General features: G+C 35.0%; 1 protein-coding gene across 3 annotated transcripts in view; it reads left to right on the forward strand.

Moving 5' to 3' along the window:
• The window catches only part of Stx7 (syntaxin 7), a 42,607-nt gene extending 33,493 nt beyond the window's left edge, over positions 1-9,114 (forward strand). For 2 of the 3 annotated variants that reach the window (XM_027938502.3, XM_027938503.2), the window contains exons 4-10: positions 237-330; positions 1,132-1,269; positions 2,090-2,142; positions 2,509-2,605; positions 3,504-3,576; positions 5,235-5,317; positions 7,790-9,114. In XM_027938502.3, coding sequence (XP_027794303.1) covers positions 237-330; positions 1,132-1,269; positions 2,090-2,142; positions 2,509-2,605; positions 3,504-3,576; positions 5,235-5,317; positions 7,790-7,882 — 631 coding nt within the window. In that variant the 3' untranslated portion in view covers positions 7,883-9,114. The other variant, XM_071613013.1, reaches the window with a different exon arrangement.
• Positions 9,115-20,158: the final 11,044 nt, after the last annotated feature.

Below are 20,158 nucleotides of genomic sequence, written 5' to 3' on the forward strand. Positions count from 1 at the left end.
CACGTGTAAATGAAGAACTTTTGCTAAATGTTTACCAAAATATAGGATCAGAAAATTCTGTTTTGATAGAGGAAATTTAGAACCAGTTTATAAAACTACTTCAAGTAGTTTAAATGCTTGGTAAAAAGAGATCTTTTCGAAATCTGTTCATCTGCATTGATTCAAGTGGCAGAATTGTAGCTTAAAAAAATATATGGGTTCTTTGGCTGTAATGCATGTTTTCTTTCTCACTTTAGGCAACAGAAGCAGCAGTATACTAATCAACTTGCCAAGGAAACAGACAAGTACATTAAAGAGTTTGGATCTCTACCCACCACTCCCAGTGAACAGGTATCAGGCTTTAAGACACATCATTGATGTGTTGAACGTGAAAGAAGTCAAAATGATTGTAGGGTCTTTGAACTGTGATGCTAGAAAGGAAATGAGGGGACAAAAAATAACTTATTAGAGATTAGTTCATGGAACAAAAAACTGTATTTAATTTCTCAGGTAGTATCTTGTGGTTTAATAAAGCAAAAATTATTGCAATGTAGGAGCCCTGACCCATAATTAAGTAAGTGCCCAGAAAGTGCTTCCTGAGTAATTGCTTCCAGGCCTTCAGACTGATTCTGTGCATCTCCCACACTTGTTCAAGATGTGAGGTCGCCTAGGGGCATATTTTTATGTCCTTTAATGGAAGTTAAGCTATTACTTAGGTAAGAATAAAAGATTTTATTTCCCAAAACAAACTACTTGAAAATAACCTCAAAGACCCAGGTTTTAGCAGCTGTGAAAATCTGAGGTGAGAAATCCAACAGAATGGGCATTTTGCCTTACAGTAAATGCCATTAAGGAGTTTGAATCTCTGCCCACCATCCTCAGTAAATAGGTATCAAGATACATTTGTGTATTAATGTGAAAGTAGTCAAATGCATTGTAGGATCTTTGAACTGTGATTTGAATATTCTGTCAAAATGTTATTTGAACATACTGTCAAAGTGTTATTGAGAGTTAATCAGTAAGTCCCTGTAATTGCAGAGAGTGCAAATTTCATGATGAAGTAAAGAGCCAGCCATTGGTAAAACAACTATTGCAAAATCTGTTGAACTTCACAGCTTGATTCTAGTACACATTTTCCTCCCTTTCTTCCAGCGTCAAAGGAAAATACAAAAGGATAGATTAGTGGCTGAATTTACAACATCACTAACAAACTTTCAGAAAGTCCAGAGACAAGCTGCTGAAAGAGAGAAAGAGTTTGTGGCTCGAGTAAGAGCCAGCTCCAGAGTATCCGTAAGTATTCTTCCTTACGGGTAGAAATACTCTGAAAGGGTCCCATAAAAGTCTGCATTAGCATGATTTTATATATCATAAAGATCTGTGAATATCTTGGAGATCTACATTTGAATATTTATTTTCAGACTTTTCTGCTCTATTTTTAAGAAGATTGTGGGTTATGTATTGTTGTGGTTGTTTTGTTCATGCCATGGAACAACAGATTACAGATCATATAAAAATTATAGAAACATATTTTGTCAAAAAAGATTAGGAGTTGAATCCTGGTAGTGTTTTCACAGTGACTTGATCTGAAGCTTCCCACTGTGTACATGCTAATGTAGGTAGCACTTTACTCCTGCATTATTTAAAAATAATATTGAGGTGAACAGAACGAATGTACTGTAGAAATACTGAAAACCAGTATGATCCTGGAGAAAATAAATGAAAATATGATTTAAGGTGGAATATTGAGTTAGTCTAATTTTAAAATCTAATTTTAATTGAAACCATCACAAGTTGTTTTGTTATTCTTTAATATAGGTTCCACAATTATATTAAATTTTAACCAAGTAATATTTATTATTTTGCCTTTGAGAATATTTAATGAATTCCTTCCTTACCAACTTTCATTACTACTTGAAGCAGTTGGCCTAGAAAATTAGAACAAGAACTTTTCTTTCTCTCCTTCCTTACACACACACACACACACACACACACACACACACAGAAAATCCAAATACATAAATAAATTTAGATTATTTTAAGGGAAAACGTTTTTTCATTGTCTGTGATTTCTTTGATCTTTCTTAATCCAACCTATTACTAAATTATGCAGGGCACATTTCCTGAGGATGGCTCAAAAGAAAGGAATCTTGTATCCTGGGAAAGGTAAAAAAAAAAAAATACAAAACAGTTTATAGATCAAAATTATCCAAATAAATATTTATTGATGTAATTTTTAGTATAGATTTTTCTTTTATATGAGGTTTAAGTTGGCTAAAAAGAAACCCAGTTGCCAAATACAGCTTTCAAAAATAAAATAATAAATCTAAAACCATATAAGATAAAATAATGAGTAGAATGAAAAATGAGTATAATTTGAGTTAATATGGCTATTGTTTTTTTAACACTTTTAAAAATGAGCAATGCTGTGACTTTGAGGAATGAGGTATCCTATTTAGTGTTTCTTAAATAGAAAATAAGCCCCATTATCTTGAATGTCAGTTCATATATATATTCTTTTCTTTTTATTAGCCAAACACAGCCTCCAGTGCAAGTGCAAGATGAAGAAATCACAGAGGATGACCTCCGCCTTATTCATGAGAGAGAGTCTTCTATCAGGCAGCTTGAAGTAAGCTCCACATCACAGAGTTGAGCTGCTGCATTATTGTCTTAGTTGATGCTCAGAGTGCTTAGATAATGCTGGGGAAAGGTCAAGATTGAAACATTTACTTAAGTTTTCTTTCATCAAGACAACTACAGTCTGTTGAGGGCCTCCTCTGTGCTAGTCCCTGTGTTATAATTTCTTCATGTTCATTATCTTATTTAGTAGTCCTCATTAAGCTCTCTGAACTAGTTAGTTAACTATATCATTATCATTGCCATTTTACAGATGGAAAAATTAAGACCCATAATGAATATGTAAATTGCCCCACCTGCTTAAATAAAATATTTAAACTTTACTCCTAAATTAAGCAAACTGATAGTTATATATTGAAGATAAGTAAATTTCTAACTTTATTTTCTAATAAATTTACTTCTTTATCCTGTAAGTGAAATTTATAACTTGACTAATCCATTGCATATTTAAATTTATTAATGTGAGGCTTTAAATTTATATTAAATTTAAAGTTTTATTCTTTTAAATTGTCTAATTGGTATATATTTTTGCTAAAAATATATCATAAGAATATTTACTCTTCAAAGCAGGTACTGCTTTGATAATAAAAATATCAGATTGCATAAAATGTATTTTGAAATCCACAGCCTTTCTTTTATTATAGATCCTTCATTTCCATCCTGCCTCACTTCATATTTTTAATGTTGTAACCTTATTTTAGAGACATAGTAGCTGTTGTTCAGTCTTTTTAGTTGAGATTGCTTGCAGTACAATGTTTCCTGATGTTAAATCTAAGTGCATTATTGCCTATGTTTGAATATTGGTTTGTATATTTTAAAAAAATCTTCCCTTTATAGATTGGTAGCTAAATTTCATATATTACATAATTATATATGTCTTTTTATCTTAGGCTGATATTATGGATATTAATGAAATATTTAAAGATTTGGGAATGATGATTCATGAACAGGGAGACGTGATAGGTAAGCCCTATTCTTGCAGACATAATGGGGTGGGTGTAAGTAAGTTACATGTAATTTACCTGTAGTAACTTTCTCCACAAAAGAAAACTGCTTACATTTTTTTTTCTCCGTGGGTTCCCTGGAATCAAAAGCATAACCTCTACAACAAAGTGTCACCCTTGACCTCATCCAAAACAGACCTCTTGTTGTGATCGTAGTTGAAATGATCATCTTCATTTATTTCAGAAGCCCCAAATTAATCAGGGCTTACTGCTTCTGAGACCATAGAAGGCACCATGTAACATCATTCCAGTTTATTTCCAAGGCCTCTCTTTTCAGACTTATCTCAAGTTAATTCTTATCATGCTTTGGAACTTTAGGGCTACTTAGGGCATTTGTAATTGTGCATGCTGTCTTGTCTTCTGGCCTATAGAGAATAGGCAGCCATTTGCCTGATCATTCATGCTAATAGCTTTTGGTATATTCATTTCAGTAGATTATTTATATACCAGGATTTTTTTTTTAAAGAATCATTTTTAAGTTACCAAAATTACTTGTAAGTTTAGATATAATACTTCTTCACTTAAGTTGTAATTATCAGCATTGATCCAGGATCCTGATAATTTTTACATTTTGAAATATGGTGCCTATGTATAAAGATATATTTAATGTTTTCCTGGATTTGGTTCAATTGAAATACTGCACCATTAGTTTAATATAAATATTATTTGTTCATTCTTACTCTCCTCTGTAATCACAGGATAACATTAAAAAAAAAAAAAACAATTTAGTCATTCATCCAATGAATGTTTATTGAGCCGTATGTCCAGGCACAAATTTAGGCCTTTAGTATTCAACTGAAATTAAACAGCAGATAAAAAGCCCTGCCATTATGGTTCTTATGTTTGGGGGAAAGAGACAGTTTAAAAAAAAATAAAAGCAAAGTAAGTAAATGGTGATAAGCAGTATGGGGAAAGTAAGGGTAGGATAGGGAGATGGGACCTCTGGAATCAGCACAGAGGTGGGCTGATTATGGCTACAGAGCAAATGACAGTTTTCAATCTCTGAAAGTAGATTTCAAATTTTAAAGTAGATTGGGTTTACAAAGATAAGGGGATAAGAAACTGAAAAACATTAAGGACTAACATGATAATTTGATAACTAAATATATGTATATTAGGGACCAGACTTTAGCATTTGGGTTGTTTTTGTTGTTGTTGTTGCTCTATAAGGAAATGATATTCTTTGGAAAGTCAAGGTACTATCTTTTTCCCCAAGTGATGAAAATCTTTGGTAGTAAGAAGAAGAGGTTTGATCTCCCGCTTTGCATACTGGTCTTGAGATAGAACAAGCATTGGAGCTTGAGACTGAGACAAGCCCTTTTTACTGACACTGATTTGATAAGGTCAGGGTGATAGTTCTTTGGGGGTCCTTCCAGTTAGAACTGGAGTTGTATTAAAATGAGGGCAATCAGGGTTCTTTTGTTCAAATTTTTTTGTATTGCTTGGACTAACAGAAATAATATAGGAAAGAATTATAGCCAACTTAAAAAGTTCAACTTTGTGATAAACTACTATTCACCTTTGAAGAATAAGCATATGTATTCATATTTTGAATGAAAATGGAGCATCAGTATGTTTTTAACAGTTTTATGTGTGTGTGTGTGTTTTATTTTAAAGATAGCATAGAAGCCAACGTAGAAAGTGCAGAGGTACACGTTCAGCAGGCGAACCAGCAGCTGTCAAGGGCAGCAAATTATCAGGTAATGTTAACTGTGATAGATTTTCTAATAACTTGAAATGGAGAGAGAGAGAGAGAGAGAGAGAGAAAATATGAGATATGAGAATCACACACACAGAGATCAGTCATGTTTAAAGTGACTATAGATGTTAATTTTTAAATCTCATGGATTTAAAATTTTAAATCTCATGAAGCTAGAAATATGCCAGGCAGTTTAAAATTGGTTTTCACCTGGATATGCTCAGGGTTGAACCAGAGGTACTGTGATCTCCAAGGGTAGTGTTAAAAGTTTAGTGTTAAGAGTTCTGATTGTGGCAGTAGACAGCTCCAAGCTTTCTAGTGGTCGTCTCTGAGATCATTGTGACATTTCAACCCAGAACCCTCCATTTCTCACTCTTCCCTTTTATCTTTTCTTTCTTGTTGTCAGTGGCAATTTGGGTTAATGGTGGAGATGCTTGTCCTAGAAAGATTGCTTCTGACCCTAATAATAATTTTATTAGCTTGGAGTGTTATTAATCATTAGATATTATCCACATTCTGCCCTTCTCCAGGAATGAATGTATTTCTTTATTGAATCAGAATCCATATTTATGTGTCAAATACAAGTTGTGTCATCTATACAAATATTAGGACCATGAACTAATAATGTATCATATTATACTTAAACTTTTGATATTTAATAAGTATAATGCCAGGATTGGGGCAACCCCTAAATAGCACAATAGCATTTGTTTTCTCTTTTAGAGCCCAGTTTTTTTTCTTGTCATGATAATTATCATTTTTCTCAGATCTTGTTACTTTCTTATAAAATACCTAAGATATTTTCAACTTCTTAGACATTTTCCATTGTTTTAAACCTTTCTCACTTAGCAGTTGCCTTTCATGTCACTGCCATTTTTACACAGGACAAATCACTGCATAAGTGACATGGAAAGAACAGTGAAGCTGTATGTAGATTGCTGAGGAAAATAGTGATAGCCCATCATATTTGCTGTCAGTGTCTCCGATTTACCATTGTGTGTATAATTCAGATCTGCAGCTTAGCAGCATCTCCTGATGTGGACTTTAGATGTCCCTCATGAATAGTTGAATCACATAAACACAGGGTAATCTGTAAATACCAGGGGTCTTTTGGAGCTGTTAGTGCATAACTGCTGAAACAGAGTATAACAGGATTCATCAGTGACTAGATTTATGTTGTTTTGTTTTGCTTTTGGATTTTTCCTCCTTACTTTCCCTCTTCCTTGTGGAAGGTCAAGCCTACATGCACCCTGGGGGAAAGGCACATGTCTTCCCAGGCTGCACTCCAACTCTGAGAGCTGCCTCCAGGCTTCATTCCCACAGGCCTCAAAGGGGTGACACTTGGCTAGACCGCCCAGGTGTTGAGAAAGGAGCTAGCTTTCCTATCATTCCACTTGGAAGCCTGGTATTAAACTTATGCCCTGCAAACCTTGGTGCTTCTAAATGGTTGGCTAGAAGCATAAACATAGAACTGTGAGCATAAAGAAAGTTGATAAATGCTCTTTATCACCCAAGGACTTCATTCCCCAACATTAGGGGAAGTACCTCTGGGCACCAAATGAACCATGACTGAGACGAGGTGATACATGGGTCTGTAACCAAGTAGAGTCTGGGAGAAATATTTATGCCTGATTGATATCAAAACTTCAGAAAATTGTGTTTAATATATGAAGAAGGCACAGTTGAATATTTAATATGTGAAATACTTAAAGAATTTATATTTGTCAGGGTAATTTCAGAGTCTGACATGTATTGTTTTGTAAATGTTATAGTACTGCTAATTGACACAAAGTACATTTATAAATTTTCCTACTTTGTAAGAAAAAGGATTCCTGCATGTTGGTGTGAGATGCACAGCCATTAAAGAAATACAGAAATCTACAGCAGAGCCAGGAACGAAGAATGTAACAAAATTCTTAACTTCTGTATTTTGAATGACAACTTATAATTTTGTTAGATCTTCAGTGTTTTATTTGTGTGTTGAGATTTGGAATATAATTTCCATTAATATTAAAGAATGGGAACAATTTTGCAAACTAATAAATTTACTATAGGAAAAATTGCCAAACATTTATGCTTGCTGATTGATATTTTCAGAGAACTCATATTTTAGAGCAGCTATTTGATATAATTTTTTAAAAAATGTATAAGCTTTTAAGCTGTTCTTTGTTTTAATTTATAGGTAACCTGTTATCTCTTAACTCTGTATCTTTTTTAAGCTCAACCACGTGCCCAGAAAAAATAACTGACATTTAAAAATTTCTCCCTGACTTGTAGCATTAATTCAAGAATATTTTTTGAAATAATAGTACCATATGTGTTGTAGAGATTTTTGAGAAACAAAACACAGCCAGAAATTTGAGGTCAATAAACTGTTATTGATTTTACTCTTGAAATGAACCAAATTATCTTCAGTTGCCATAGAGACACCCCACTGAATCTGTAAACATGTTTTTTGTTTTTGCACCTGCAGCGCAAATCCAGAAAAACCCTGTGCATCATCATTTTTATCCTTGTCATTGGAGCTTTGATTATTGGTGTCATCATATGGAGATTGACAAGCTAAAATTAAAAAGGAACACACCATTGCACTACATTGTCTAAATTATGTAGGAAGATCCTGTAATCATGTTTTTATTATTATTTTACAGTTCTTGCATTAAGGATGGTTCTCATACTTATTTTTATTGGCAGGGGGCTCCTTTGGATTAAATCTGATATTTTCTAATACTGAAACTTTTTCTAAATATTGCTGGTGAAACTTCCATACTTTTTGATTTAGTAATTGTTAGTTTTCTGCCCACATTGTATATGCCTTGCATTTATAATTTATTTACTCTATTTGACTCAGTTTTAAAATTAGTACATTTAATGGTATATGTGCTCTGTTCATATCTGTCACTGTATAAAATGCACTTGATTTATGATATTTTGATTTAAAAAATCTCAAATTTAATTTTGATTTGGGCCAGCAGAGGAAATAATTCTGGAGAATTTACATAATTAACCTATCATTTTATGGGATTGTTTTTCTAGTTCACAACAGCACAATTTCTCGATTTCATTGTTATTGTTGGATTTCTTTTAAGACCCTTGGTTTCTGTGAATAAAATCAATGAATAATGTCCTTGAATCTCTCATGTACCTGATGTGTATATATTAAGCATTTGCTGTAGATTGCCTAGTGAAAATACTGAGGATATTGTTTTCGCATCCTGTCTATTTAAGTCTGATGTCTACTAGGGAAAGTGTAATTACTCTAAATGTCTGACATAATTTGGAGGAAAGGTATGGAAAATCCTTACTAATATCTATTCTGATTTGTTTTAAAGATTCCTACTTGTTATTCCACTCAGCTTTCTTAATGCTGTCTGGTTTTGTGGGTAATTATCTTCTTTCCTTGTATCCTATAGAATAAGGGTTATATATGTATTTTAGGGTCAAAATTACTTTTAGGAAGTAACTTCCCACTGTTGTTGTTTTTGATCACCTAAAACTTAAAATTTATTGTTTATGTTGAATTCCATTTTATACCATTATTCATCAGAAAAGGAATTGGATGTTTGCCAGTTAACTCACTTGCCTTTTCTAATCAATGTTGTTTTAATGCACTAATCTGAATACTGTAAAGACAATTATCTTAGTTTATAGTATTTTATAATGTTCTTATTATAGCAGTTTGGTAGTGAAGACAGTGTTTACTATGACAGCTCTGAGACTTCAAATGAGAACGAACAAAATATTATGTAACTAAGTAGATTGTATCCTTGCAAACAAATAAAGCTGATTTCAAAGGTCTTTGGGGTAGGTTTATTTTATGGGGATTATGTTTCCAAGAGATTCATACTTCCCTTACACTTTTGGTGCTGTCCTCACTGAACCGTCAACACTGGAGATGTAAACCACATAGCCTGTGGCAATTCCATTCTGCATCTTTTGGGATTACCAGTTGACTTGAAGTTTTTTTGGGGGGGGAATCTTGGACAGTTTCATCACTAATAAGTAGAAGCAACTTTGCCCATCAGCAAAACTCAGTTCTTTCCCTGAAAAGACTCTACAGAAAACTTGTTGGTGAGTGATTGGAAATTTTAGACTTTGTGTTGCTTTAGTCAACAGGGTGGGTGATATCAGGAAAATTTATACAAATACCATCTATTCCGGTGGTCAGCACAGTCCCACGAGGCCTGCTGAACATGGTCTTTCTTTACTAATGAATAGAAACACACATGCTGTTGCATGCATTACCCTACAGTCTTATAACTACATGAAAGTCTCAGTGGCATCCACATATCAGTTTTTACCAGTTAAACTTGAAAAATGCTTATTCTCATACAGGCCAACCACCTTTATTTCCATTTACTTCATGGTAAGTTCTCAATAACACCAAAAGCACTTATAATATTTTAGCCGGGCATGGTGGTATTTGCTTATAATCCCAACATCTTGGGAAACTGAGGCAAGAAGATTACAAATTCAAAGCCAGCCTCAGCTACTTAGCAAGGTCCTAAGCAATTTGGCAAGACCCTGTCTCAAAATTCAAAAAATGGGGCAATGGCTCAGTGGTTAAGTACCCCTAGTACCAAAATAAATTAATTAAAAATTTAAAAAGAATATTTTAGCATGGTTTTGGTATATTTAAGATATAATCATTTATAAATAATTTTAATTTTAACTGAACACTTATTAGTGATTTAAAACAGGAACTTTAGTATCTTTTTTATAAATTTATTCTGATTATGTGTATATAACAGCAGCATGCATTTTGATTCATTGTACACAATTGCAGCACAACTTTTCATTTCTCTGATTGTACACCATGTAGCATCATACCATATGTGCAGTCATACAAGTTCCTAGGATAATAATGTCCATCACATTCTACCATCTTTCCTGCCCTCACACCCGCTCTCCTTCTCTCCCTCCACTTTGCCCACTCAAAGTTCCTCCTTTTGTCCCATTCCCCCGCCCCCCATCCCCGCCATTATGAATCAGCATCCACTTATCAGAGAGAACATTCAGCTTTTGGTTTGGGGGGATTGGCTTATTCCCTCAGCATGATATTCCCCAACTCCATCTATTTACCTGAAAATACCATAATTTTATTCTCTTTTAATGCTGTGTAATATTCCATTGTATATATTATACACCATAGTTTCTTGCTGGGAGCCATTAGCCAAGTAGGTATGACAATTTCCTTGCCAGCGTACCCCATGTTGCTTAGTGGAAGGACTCGTGGAAATAGGACATTTTGCAGTGACATTGCATGTAGGTGACCTTGCTCAAGGACCAGGGCGGATCCGGGTTTAGGGTGTTCCCGGTTTATAATCCAGGTTTAGGGCGTTCCCGGTTTAGGTTCCAGGTTTAAGGTTTAAGGTTATTCCTGCTGGGAATAGGGCGTATCCTGCTGCCTGAGTTCCCCTTGAGTTCTCACGGGATTCAGACAGTATTTTTGGGGAGACAGAAGCCGAGTTGGGGTGGATTTGGGCAGAGAATGTGGATTTGGGCAGAGAACGTGGATTTCCCCGGAACGTGATTGTAGACGGCTGGTGTGAGTTCCGGAATAAAGAGTTGCTGTTTGAATCTACAAGCTGTGTGGTGGCTCGTGATTTTGTGCCCAGCCAGACTGCGGCAGTTTCTTTATCCATTCATCTGTTGAAGGACATCTAGGTTTCTTCCACAATTTAGCTACTGTGAATTGAGCTGCTATAAAATTGATGTGACTATGTTACTATAGAATGCTGATTTTGAGTCCTTTGGGTGTGAACTAAGGGGTGGGAGAGCTAGGTCAAATAGTGATTCCATTCCAAGTTTTCTAAGGAATTTCCATACTCCTTTCCAGATTGGTTGCACCAATTTGCAGTCCCACCAGCAATATATGAGTGTGCCTTCTCCCCCACATCCTCACTAACATTTATTTTTGCTTATATTCTTGATAACTTCCATTCTGACTAGCATGAGATGAAATATTAGAGTAATTTGAACATTTTTTCATTTATTTGTTGGTCAATTGTATATCTTCCAAAAAGTTTCTGTTCAGCTCCTTAGCCTATTTATTGATTGGAATGTTTGTTTTTGTGGTGTTAAGTTTTTTGAGTTCTTTATACTGGAGTGCTCTATCTGATGTGCCTGTGGCAAAAATTTGCACCTAAAATATAGACTCTCTGTTTACCTCATTGATTGTTTCTTTTGCTGAGAAGAAGCTTTTTAATTTGAATCCATACCATTTATTGATTCTTATTTTTATTTCTTACACTTAAGAGTCTTGTTAAGGAAGTCAGAGTCTAATCTGACATGATGAAGATTTAGACCTACTTTTTCCTCTATTAGGCACAGGGTTTCTGATCTAATTCTTAGGTCCTTGATCCACTTTGAGTTGAGTTTTGTGCATGGTGAGAGAGATAGGGGTTTAGTTTTATTTTGCTGCAAATGGATTTCCAGTTCTCCCAGCACCATTTGTTGAAGAAGCTTTCTTTTCTCCACTGTATGTTTTCAGCTCCTTTGTCTAGTGTGAGATAACTTTGTTTATGTGGTTTTGTCTCTGTGTCTTCTATTCTGTACCATTGGTCTACTTGTCTATTTTGGTGCCACTACCATGCCATTTTTATTAATGTAGCTTTGTAGTATGGTATTGTGATGCCTCCTGCTTCCCTCTTCTTGTTAAGGATTTCTTTGGCTATTTCTTTGGCTATTCTGGGTCTCTTATTTTTCCAAGTGAATTTCATGATTACTTTTTCTATTTCTATAAGGAATGATGTTGGGATTTTAATTGGAATCACATTGAATCTGTATAGCGCTTTGGGTAGTATGGCCATTTTGACAATATTAATTTTGCCTATCCAAGAGCATAGGAGATCTTTCCATCTTCTAAGGTCTTCTTCAATTTCTTTCTATAATGTTCTGTAGTTTTGATTGTAGAGATCTTTCACCTCTTCTGTTGATTCCCATGTTTTTTTTTGTTGTTGTTGTTGTTTTTTAAGGCTATTGTGAATGGAGTAGTTTTCTTAATTTCTCTTTCAGAGGATTCATCACTGGTATATAGAAATGCATTTGATTTATGGGTATTGATTTTATACCCTGCTACTTTGCTGAATTCATTTATTAATTCAGGAAGTTTTCTGGTGGAGTTTTTTGGATACTCTAAGTATAGAATCATGTCATCATTAAATAATGATAGTTTGAGTTCTTCTTTTCCTGTTTGTATCCCTTTAATTTCTTTTCTCTAATTGCTCTAGACAGGCTAGAGTTTCAAGTACTGTGTTGAATAGAAGTGGTGAAAGAAGGCATCCCTGTCTTGTTCCAGTTTTTAGAGGGAATGCTTCCAATTGTTGTCCACTTAGAATGATGTTGGCCTTGGGTTTAGCATAGATGGTTTTACAATGTTGAGGTATGTTACTACTATCCCTAGTTATTCTAGTGTTTTGAACATGCTGTATTTTGTCAAATGATTTCTCTCATATTTTGTCATATGATTATATCAATTGATACAATGACATGATCCTTTAAGTTTATTGATGTGATAAATTATGTTTATTGATTTCCATATGTTGAACCAATCTTAAATCCCTGGAATGAACCCCATTTAATCATGGTGCACTATTTTTTAAAAATATGTTTTTGTATGTGATTTGCCAGATTTTTAATGAGAATTTTTGCATCAGTATTCACCAGGGATATTGGTCCAAAATTTTCATTCCTTGATATGTCTCTGCCTGGTTTTGGTATCAGGATGATATTAGCTTCATAGAATTGGTTTGGAAGGGTTCCCTCCTTTTCTATTTCATAGAATAATTCGAGAAGTACTGGTATTAGTTCTTCTTTGTAGGTCTTATAGAGCTCAGCTGTAAAATGTCTGGTCCTGGGCTTTTCTTGGTTAGTAGACTTGTGATTGCATCTCCTATTTCCTTGCTTGAGATTGATGTGTTTAAATTGTGTATGTCCTCTTGATTCAGTTTGGGTTGATCATATGCCTCTAGAAATTTGTCAGTGTCTCAGTGTCTTCAAGGTTTTTTATTTTGCTGGATTATATGTTTTCACAATAGTTTCTAATTGTCTTTTATATTTCAGTAGTGTCTGTTTTTCCTTTTTCATCCTGAATTTTAGTGATTTGAGTTTTCTTTCCCCTTCTTTTCATTGGGGTAGCTAAGTGTTTGTCAATTTTATTTATTTTTTTCAAAGAACCAGCTTTTTGTTTTGTCAATTTTTTTGAATTGCTTCTTCAATTTCAGTTTCAATTCCATTGATTTCTTCCTGATTTTAGTTATTTCCTGTAGCTTCTATTTATTTTATTTTAGCATTGATTTCTAATTTCATTCCATTATGGTCAAATACAGTGCAGGGTAGTATCTCTATTTATTTATTTATTTTAAATATTTTTTTTTTTTTAATTTGCTAAGACTTGCCTTGTGGCATAACATATGGTCTGTTTGGAGAAGGATCCATGTGCTGTTGAGAAGAAAGTGTATTTGCTCATTGCTGGAGGGAACATTCTATATGTATCTGTTAAGTCTAGCTTATTAATTATCTTATTGTATTCTGTAGTTTCTCTGATTAGTTTTTGTTTGGAAGATCTATCCAGTGGTGAGAGAGGTATATTAAAGTCACACGGTATTATTGTGTTGTGGTCTATTTAGTTCTTGTTGCTGAGAAGGGTTTGTTTGATATACATAGATGACCCGTTGTTTGGGGCATAGGTATTTATGATTGTTATGTCTTGTTGATGCATGAATCCCTTAAGCAGTATGAAATGGACTTCTTTATCCCTTTTCACTAGCTTTGGTTTGAAGGTCTACTTTATCGGATTTGAAGATGAAAACCCCTGCTTATTTACATGGTCCATGTGAGTGGTATGTTTTTCCCACCCTTTCACCTTCAGTCTGTGATTGTCTTTTTCTGTGAGATGAGTCTCTTGAAGGCTGCATATTGTTGGGTCTTTTTCTAAATTCAGCCTGTCAGTCAATCTAGGTCTTTTAATTGATGAGCTTAGGCCATTCACATTCAGGATTATAATTGAAATATGATTTGTATTCCAGGTCACTTTGGTTTATTTTTGGTTTTTAACTTGACTTGGTTTCTCCTTTGATCGGCCTTTCCTTTAGTATAGTTCCTTCCTTTACTGATTTTCATTGTTGTTTTTCATTTCCTCCTAGAATATTTTGCTCAGAGTTCTCTGTAGTGCAGGCTTTCTCGCTGGAAATTCTTTTAACTTTTGTTTATCATGAAAAGTTTTTATTTCGTCATCAAATCTAAAGCTTAATTTACTCCACTCACATGGACCATCTAAATAAGCAGGGGTTTCCATCCTCAGATAAAGTGGAGTTCAAACCAAAGCTAGTGAAAAAGGATAAAGAAGGACATTTTCACATCCATTTTCTTTCAGAGCTTGGTATATGTTGTTCCAGGGTCTCCTAGCTTTGAGGGTCTGGGTTGAAAAAAATCTCCTAAGATACAAATTGGTTTCCCCCTATATGTGATCTGATTCCTCTCTCATGGCCTTTAAGATTCTATCCTTATTCTGTATGCTAGGCATTTTCATTGTAATGTGCCTTGGTATAGATCTGTTGTAATTTTGTATATTTGGTGTCCTGTAATCCTCTTACATTTGATTTTTCAATTCATTCTTCATGTTTGGGAAATTTTCTGATAGTATTTCATTGAAGAGATTTTACTTTCCTTTGGTTTGAATCTCTATGTCTTCCTCTATTGCAATAAATCTTAGATTTGGTCTTTTGATACTGTCCCATAATTTTGGATGTTCTGTTCATAGTTTCTTGCCATCTTCACTGTGTGATCAACTTTGTTTTCAAGATCATATATTTTGCCTTCATTATCTGACGTTCTGTCTTCCAAGTGATCTAATCTATTGGTGATGCTTTCTATTGAGTTTTTTATTTGGTTTATTATTTCCTTCATTTCAAAGATTTCTGATTTTTTTTTTCAGAATCTCTCTTTCTTGAAGTAATCTTTTGAAACCTGTATTTGCTCCCTGTATTTGCTCTCTTTGTTGGAGAATTTTTGCCTTAATTCACTTAACTCATTCTTTAATTCATAGATCATTTTAATTATATATGTTCTGAACTCCTTCTCTGACATTTCATCAACTGCACTGTCCATGGATTCTATTATTGTAGTATCTTGGTTTGTTGGGGCACTTTTCTCCCTTGTTTTTTCATGATTTCTATGTGTCTCCCTTTCTTGCAGTGTGGATTTGAGGTATTACAGTTTCTACCCTATAATCTTGTAGTGTCCCAGCAGATTACCCGTACCTCACCTTGGTGTTGGGCTTCTGGTCCCCGGCCATTGTTCCACGATAAATGCTACTGCATCTAAAGGTGGTGGTAGCAATAGTGGAGGTAACTCAGGATAGCAGTGAGAGTGTCCCAAGATAGCTGCAACCACTTTCAGAGTTGAGGCTGAAAGGGTGGGCTGGCCTAGTCAGAGATACAGCTGCCTCCAGACCCTATCTGTTGTCCCAAGGTGGAGGCTGCTGCACGGAGAGGGATATGACAATGGCTGCAGTGTCCCAGGATGGAGATGAGCTAGACCTGGGCTCCAGTGTCCCAAGATGGAGGTGAGCTAGGCCTGGGCTCTGGGATGGGTCTTGTCTTGCTTTCTATGGAAAACAATTTTGAGGGAAAATTTGACACAAAATATTTGGAACACAAAAAGAGTACTCTTGATTAGCAAAAAAAAAAAAAAAAAAAAGGAAAGAAAGAACATGAAAACAAAATAGCAAAATAAAAGGATTCTTGAAGTTTTTAAGTCAATTTTAGAATTTTTAAGAAAGGTGTAGGTTGTAGTATGGAAAACAGAGATGTTTTTGTGACTGGACAACATGGCTGAGTCTGATTCAAACTGAAGAAGTTTCCTCATCAAGTGACCTGTTCATTTCAGTAAGCTTGCAAGGCATCCTTGAAAAACACAGATCAAGATTATCCTGCCTCTGAAATAAAATGGAAGTGTAGCATTCTTTGACTGTTGTATTGGTTATTAAATACTATCATAATGTTTCAATTTTGCAAAGTGATTTATGGTAAAAGAATAACTAGTGCCATTTTGACAGAGTACAGTATTTTTTCAGTAGTAATGGGCTTATCTTAAAAAAAATATATATAGATACAGATGCGGATGGAGTCCAGCCTAGAAGAGCAAACGATGGATGCAGTGTCTGGAGTGGGGTCCACTCAGCACGCTAGGTGCTCCAGCAGTACCTACATCAGAGACCAATAACACTGCTCCTTGAAGAGGGTGTCTTGGGCTGTTCATTGTCTTCCCTGCTTTTGTTCAAGATGGCAAAATCATATGTAAAAAGTTGTGTTTTGGATATTAATCTTTTTAGACAAATCTATTATGAAAATAAAAATGACTTTGGAGGCTTCCTAGTGCATGAAACAGGTCTTTGTAGTTAGTGTAATTTTTATTTGTTAATGTAGAAAAATTAATGTCATAGTAAAAATGTAAAACCTATATAAAGAAAATAGTTACTGTCCCCTTTAATAGCTAAGAGTGATTCACAAGACTAGCTTATTTCACATTTATTATTTGAAAGTCAAAATTGAATGTATTTTTTAGATGCAATCAGATTGCTGCAATATAAAGTTTCAGAATAGGATACAGGAAGTTCATTGGGTAAGTTGAATGACATTTCAGTTCACTTAAATGTGATGAAAATTCCTCCTTAGTTGTAAGTGAAGAACATTCTTCTTTCTTTTCTATAAAAATATTTCACAATTCATTTAATAAAAACAAATTAACTTATAAATCCAAGACTTCTGCAATCTGCCATAAGATTTAAAGCAGCTTAACCTTTTAGCAAGGAAATGCATTTAATCAAAATTTACACCTATAGATGCCTGAAAATGTTACAGCTTGCCACCTTGGCAAAATTCATGACGTCTCTACGTAGGTGCCCTCACATAGTTCATAGATCAATGAAGAGAAAATCATTTCCCCACGTACTTAGGAATCTGTATCCTCAGAATACTGTGACACTGGAAATAGGAAAGAAATTGTCTGGATATTAAACATGGAGTTGTTTTCCTTCAGCTGGATTTTCCAGTTAGTAGATTCCATGAAGCACACAACTCATGCACCACGTTAACAAGATAGGACATTTTTCGCCTCGGTGCTGATTTAAATGCTTTTAATATTTCAGTCAGGAAAACAGAATTCACTTTATTTGCAAGCATAAAGCATTTTAAAGTAGGAAATTAGAAGTTTCCAGTTATCAAATGAGGCAGAAGATGTCTGCTGCACTGAGAGAGTGAATCTTAGGAGCCCCTGCTCTGAATCTTCAGAACATATGGAAGTTCTTGCAGTCTCGGCATGCGACCCAGATGTGTCCAGGAACCCAGACCAGCCAGCCTGCTGTTAACAGCACCAATGCAGGTGAAACGCAAGAGATTTGGAAGCTGCTGTGAAGACCCTGTCCCCTACCTGCCCACACATCTGCCTGGTGTGGCATCTGAGGATGGAGGCCCTGTCCTTTTCTCTGCCTTCAAATCTCATGGAAATTCCTCCTCTCATTTCCAACCCTAACTTGGAATCAGACAGAGAAGAAGATTCTGGGAAATGTAGTTTTTGTTTTCCCTGCAATGCAGAGGACACTACAGCCTGCCATGGTAATGAAGCAAACACTGTGATCTACAGAGAGGACAAAGCAAGAAAAGAACTCTCTTCCATTAGGGATTCTATGATGAAAATTAGGACTGCATCTAGATGGTAAGTGGGTCAATTTTTCTGACCACGCTAAGAAGAATATAGTTAAGACTGGAGCCCCAGTACCCACCAGTTTCCTTTCTATCTCCCTTCCTTTGTACCTACTCTCCCTCCTATAGTAATTGCTCAATAAATACTGAACTTAATTTAGCACTTATTTGGGGCCAGCTTTTTTCCAGGCTGCTACATGCTTAGGTACAGAGAGTTTAAGAGTGAACTGGAAGAATATGGTCCTTGCCCTCAGGGAGCTTACATTTGGCAGTTGTCATATGAAAAGCTCTAATTAGAAGAAAAATGACCATTGGGAAAGCAAGAAAAGGGATGTGTGAGGATGAAGTCCTCCTGTTTATCTTGTTATACACTCACCAAGTAACTGAATCTAATTTTCTTTTCTCAATTAACAGACTAATAGAAAATCAATAGTTTTCTAAAAAGAAGCTAATCATTTAAGTGATGATCTCTGTGTAATGTGTCCAAAAGAAAATGTTCTCCTTGGGGCTGCAGTTGGATAAGAGCTGTGGTGCCTTGAGAGTCAGGTCTGACATTAATGAGACATTCACAGTTATTGCTGCCAATAGAGAGGAGAGAATTAGAAATAAGGGAGAGAAAGGAATTTGAAATCTAAGCTAGGCATGGTGGTGCAAGTCTATTATCCCAATGACTTAGGAGCCTGAGGCAGGAGAATCAAGTTCAGTACCAGCCTGTGCAATTTAGCAAGGCTCTATCTCACAAATAAAATAATTTGTGGATATAGTTTAGTTGGTGGAGTGCTTGCCTAGCATGCATGAGGCCCTGGATTCAATCTCTAGTACTAGGGATGGGGGTGGGGAGCATTTCATCAGAATGCATTTGAATAAATGCATTAATTATGCACCTTATAAAATGTACCTTAAAATGTTTGTGATTTAATCTTATCTTGTCCCTTAGCAATTTTTAATGAAAATGGAATATAGAGAAAATCCTCTTAATGGTTCATACTAACATTTTTTTCCCCATAATTTAAATACTGTATCAACCTGCCCATTCTTCATTTGGTTAACATGAAAATGAAGCAATATCATACTTTTCTCTAAATTATCCTAACTTTAAATGCATAAATTGAACTAAATAACTAACACACTAAATAAGATTTTATATACACTATTGCTCCTGGCAAATTTTTAAGAGGTTAGTCACCTAATTACTCAGAGTGGGATTCTGCAGGTTTTGTGTAGATGGCGTTTCTGCTTAAAATGGAAGTGGTGGGAGGCAAAACCAGATTTCCTGCATGGTCATTACATGAATAACACCCCTCCTTGTTTCAGAGGGAGTCTTCTAGAACTGAACTGAGTTTTTAAATAAATGTGAAAAGGCATCAATTCCCACATTGGCCAACCCCAAGTACAATTTTTTAAGCGTTTACTGTAAGTACTGTTGGACAGTAGTTGCTAACTCTAATACCTATTAGCCTTGGCAGATAATTTAGAAATGTAATTACTTAGCCTCAACTAGGATTGATTTGTACCTAGTTTCACTTTCTAATGCCCAGTGAAAGTTTTTATCAGCGGTTTAGTGGTATGCCTGAAATACTGCACTAAGACCAGGAAAGAAAGAATTATTTTTCTAGAAACCAGGGAGTTAAGGTACCCAAGAGTTAAGGTACAGTCTTTTTCCTTTTTAACAATTTTTCTACATAAAGATTTGACAGTGAAAAGCTTTCAGATCAAAGCTGATCTTTCTGTCAGTAATGAGTCCAGAAACATGCCAAATTTTAGTGGGGAATAAGTCACATTTTATTGCATTCTTTTTCCAAACCTAGATGCTATATTCATTTTTACTTCATTTCAAGGTGTTTCCAAGTGAGCCTGACCAGTCTGACCTCTTTCCTGCCAAATTGAATGTTTCAAGCTCCCTAAAGATTACCATGATTTTAATATTTATTACTAGTTTGCAGTGGGGAGTATACCAAGATTTAACAAGATAACCTTTGTCATATTCATTTTAGTTCTACCCTGGATGATTAGGGCATTTCTTACTCAAAATTAGGGCCTTTCCTGTTTTTTTCATTTCTTTTCCTGATCTGTGGTCAAACATTTTTCTTAGTACTTCAGAAAGTTTTTAATGTTGTATTAAGCTTTCTTAGGTCTGG

Source organism: Marmota flaviventris, chromosome 6 (assembly GCF_047511675.1).
Source record: "Marmota flaviventris isolate mMarFla1 chromosome 6, mMarFla1.hap1, whole genome shotgun sequence".
NCBI classification, from domain to species: Eukaryota; Metazoa; Chordata; class Mammalia; order Rodentia; family Sciuridae; genus Marmota; species Marmota flaviventris.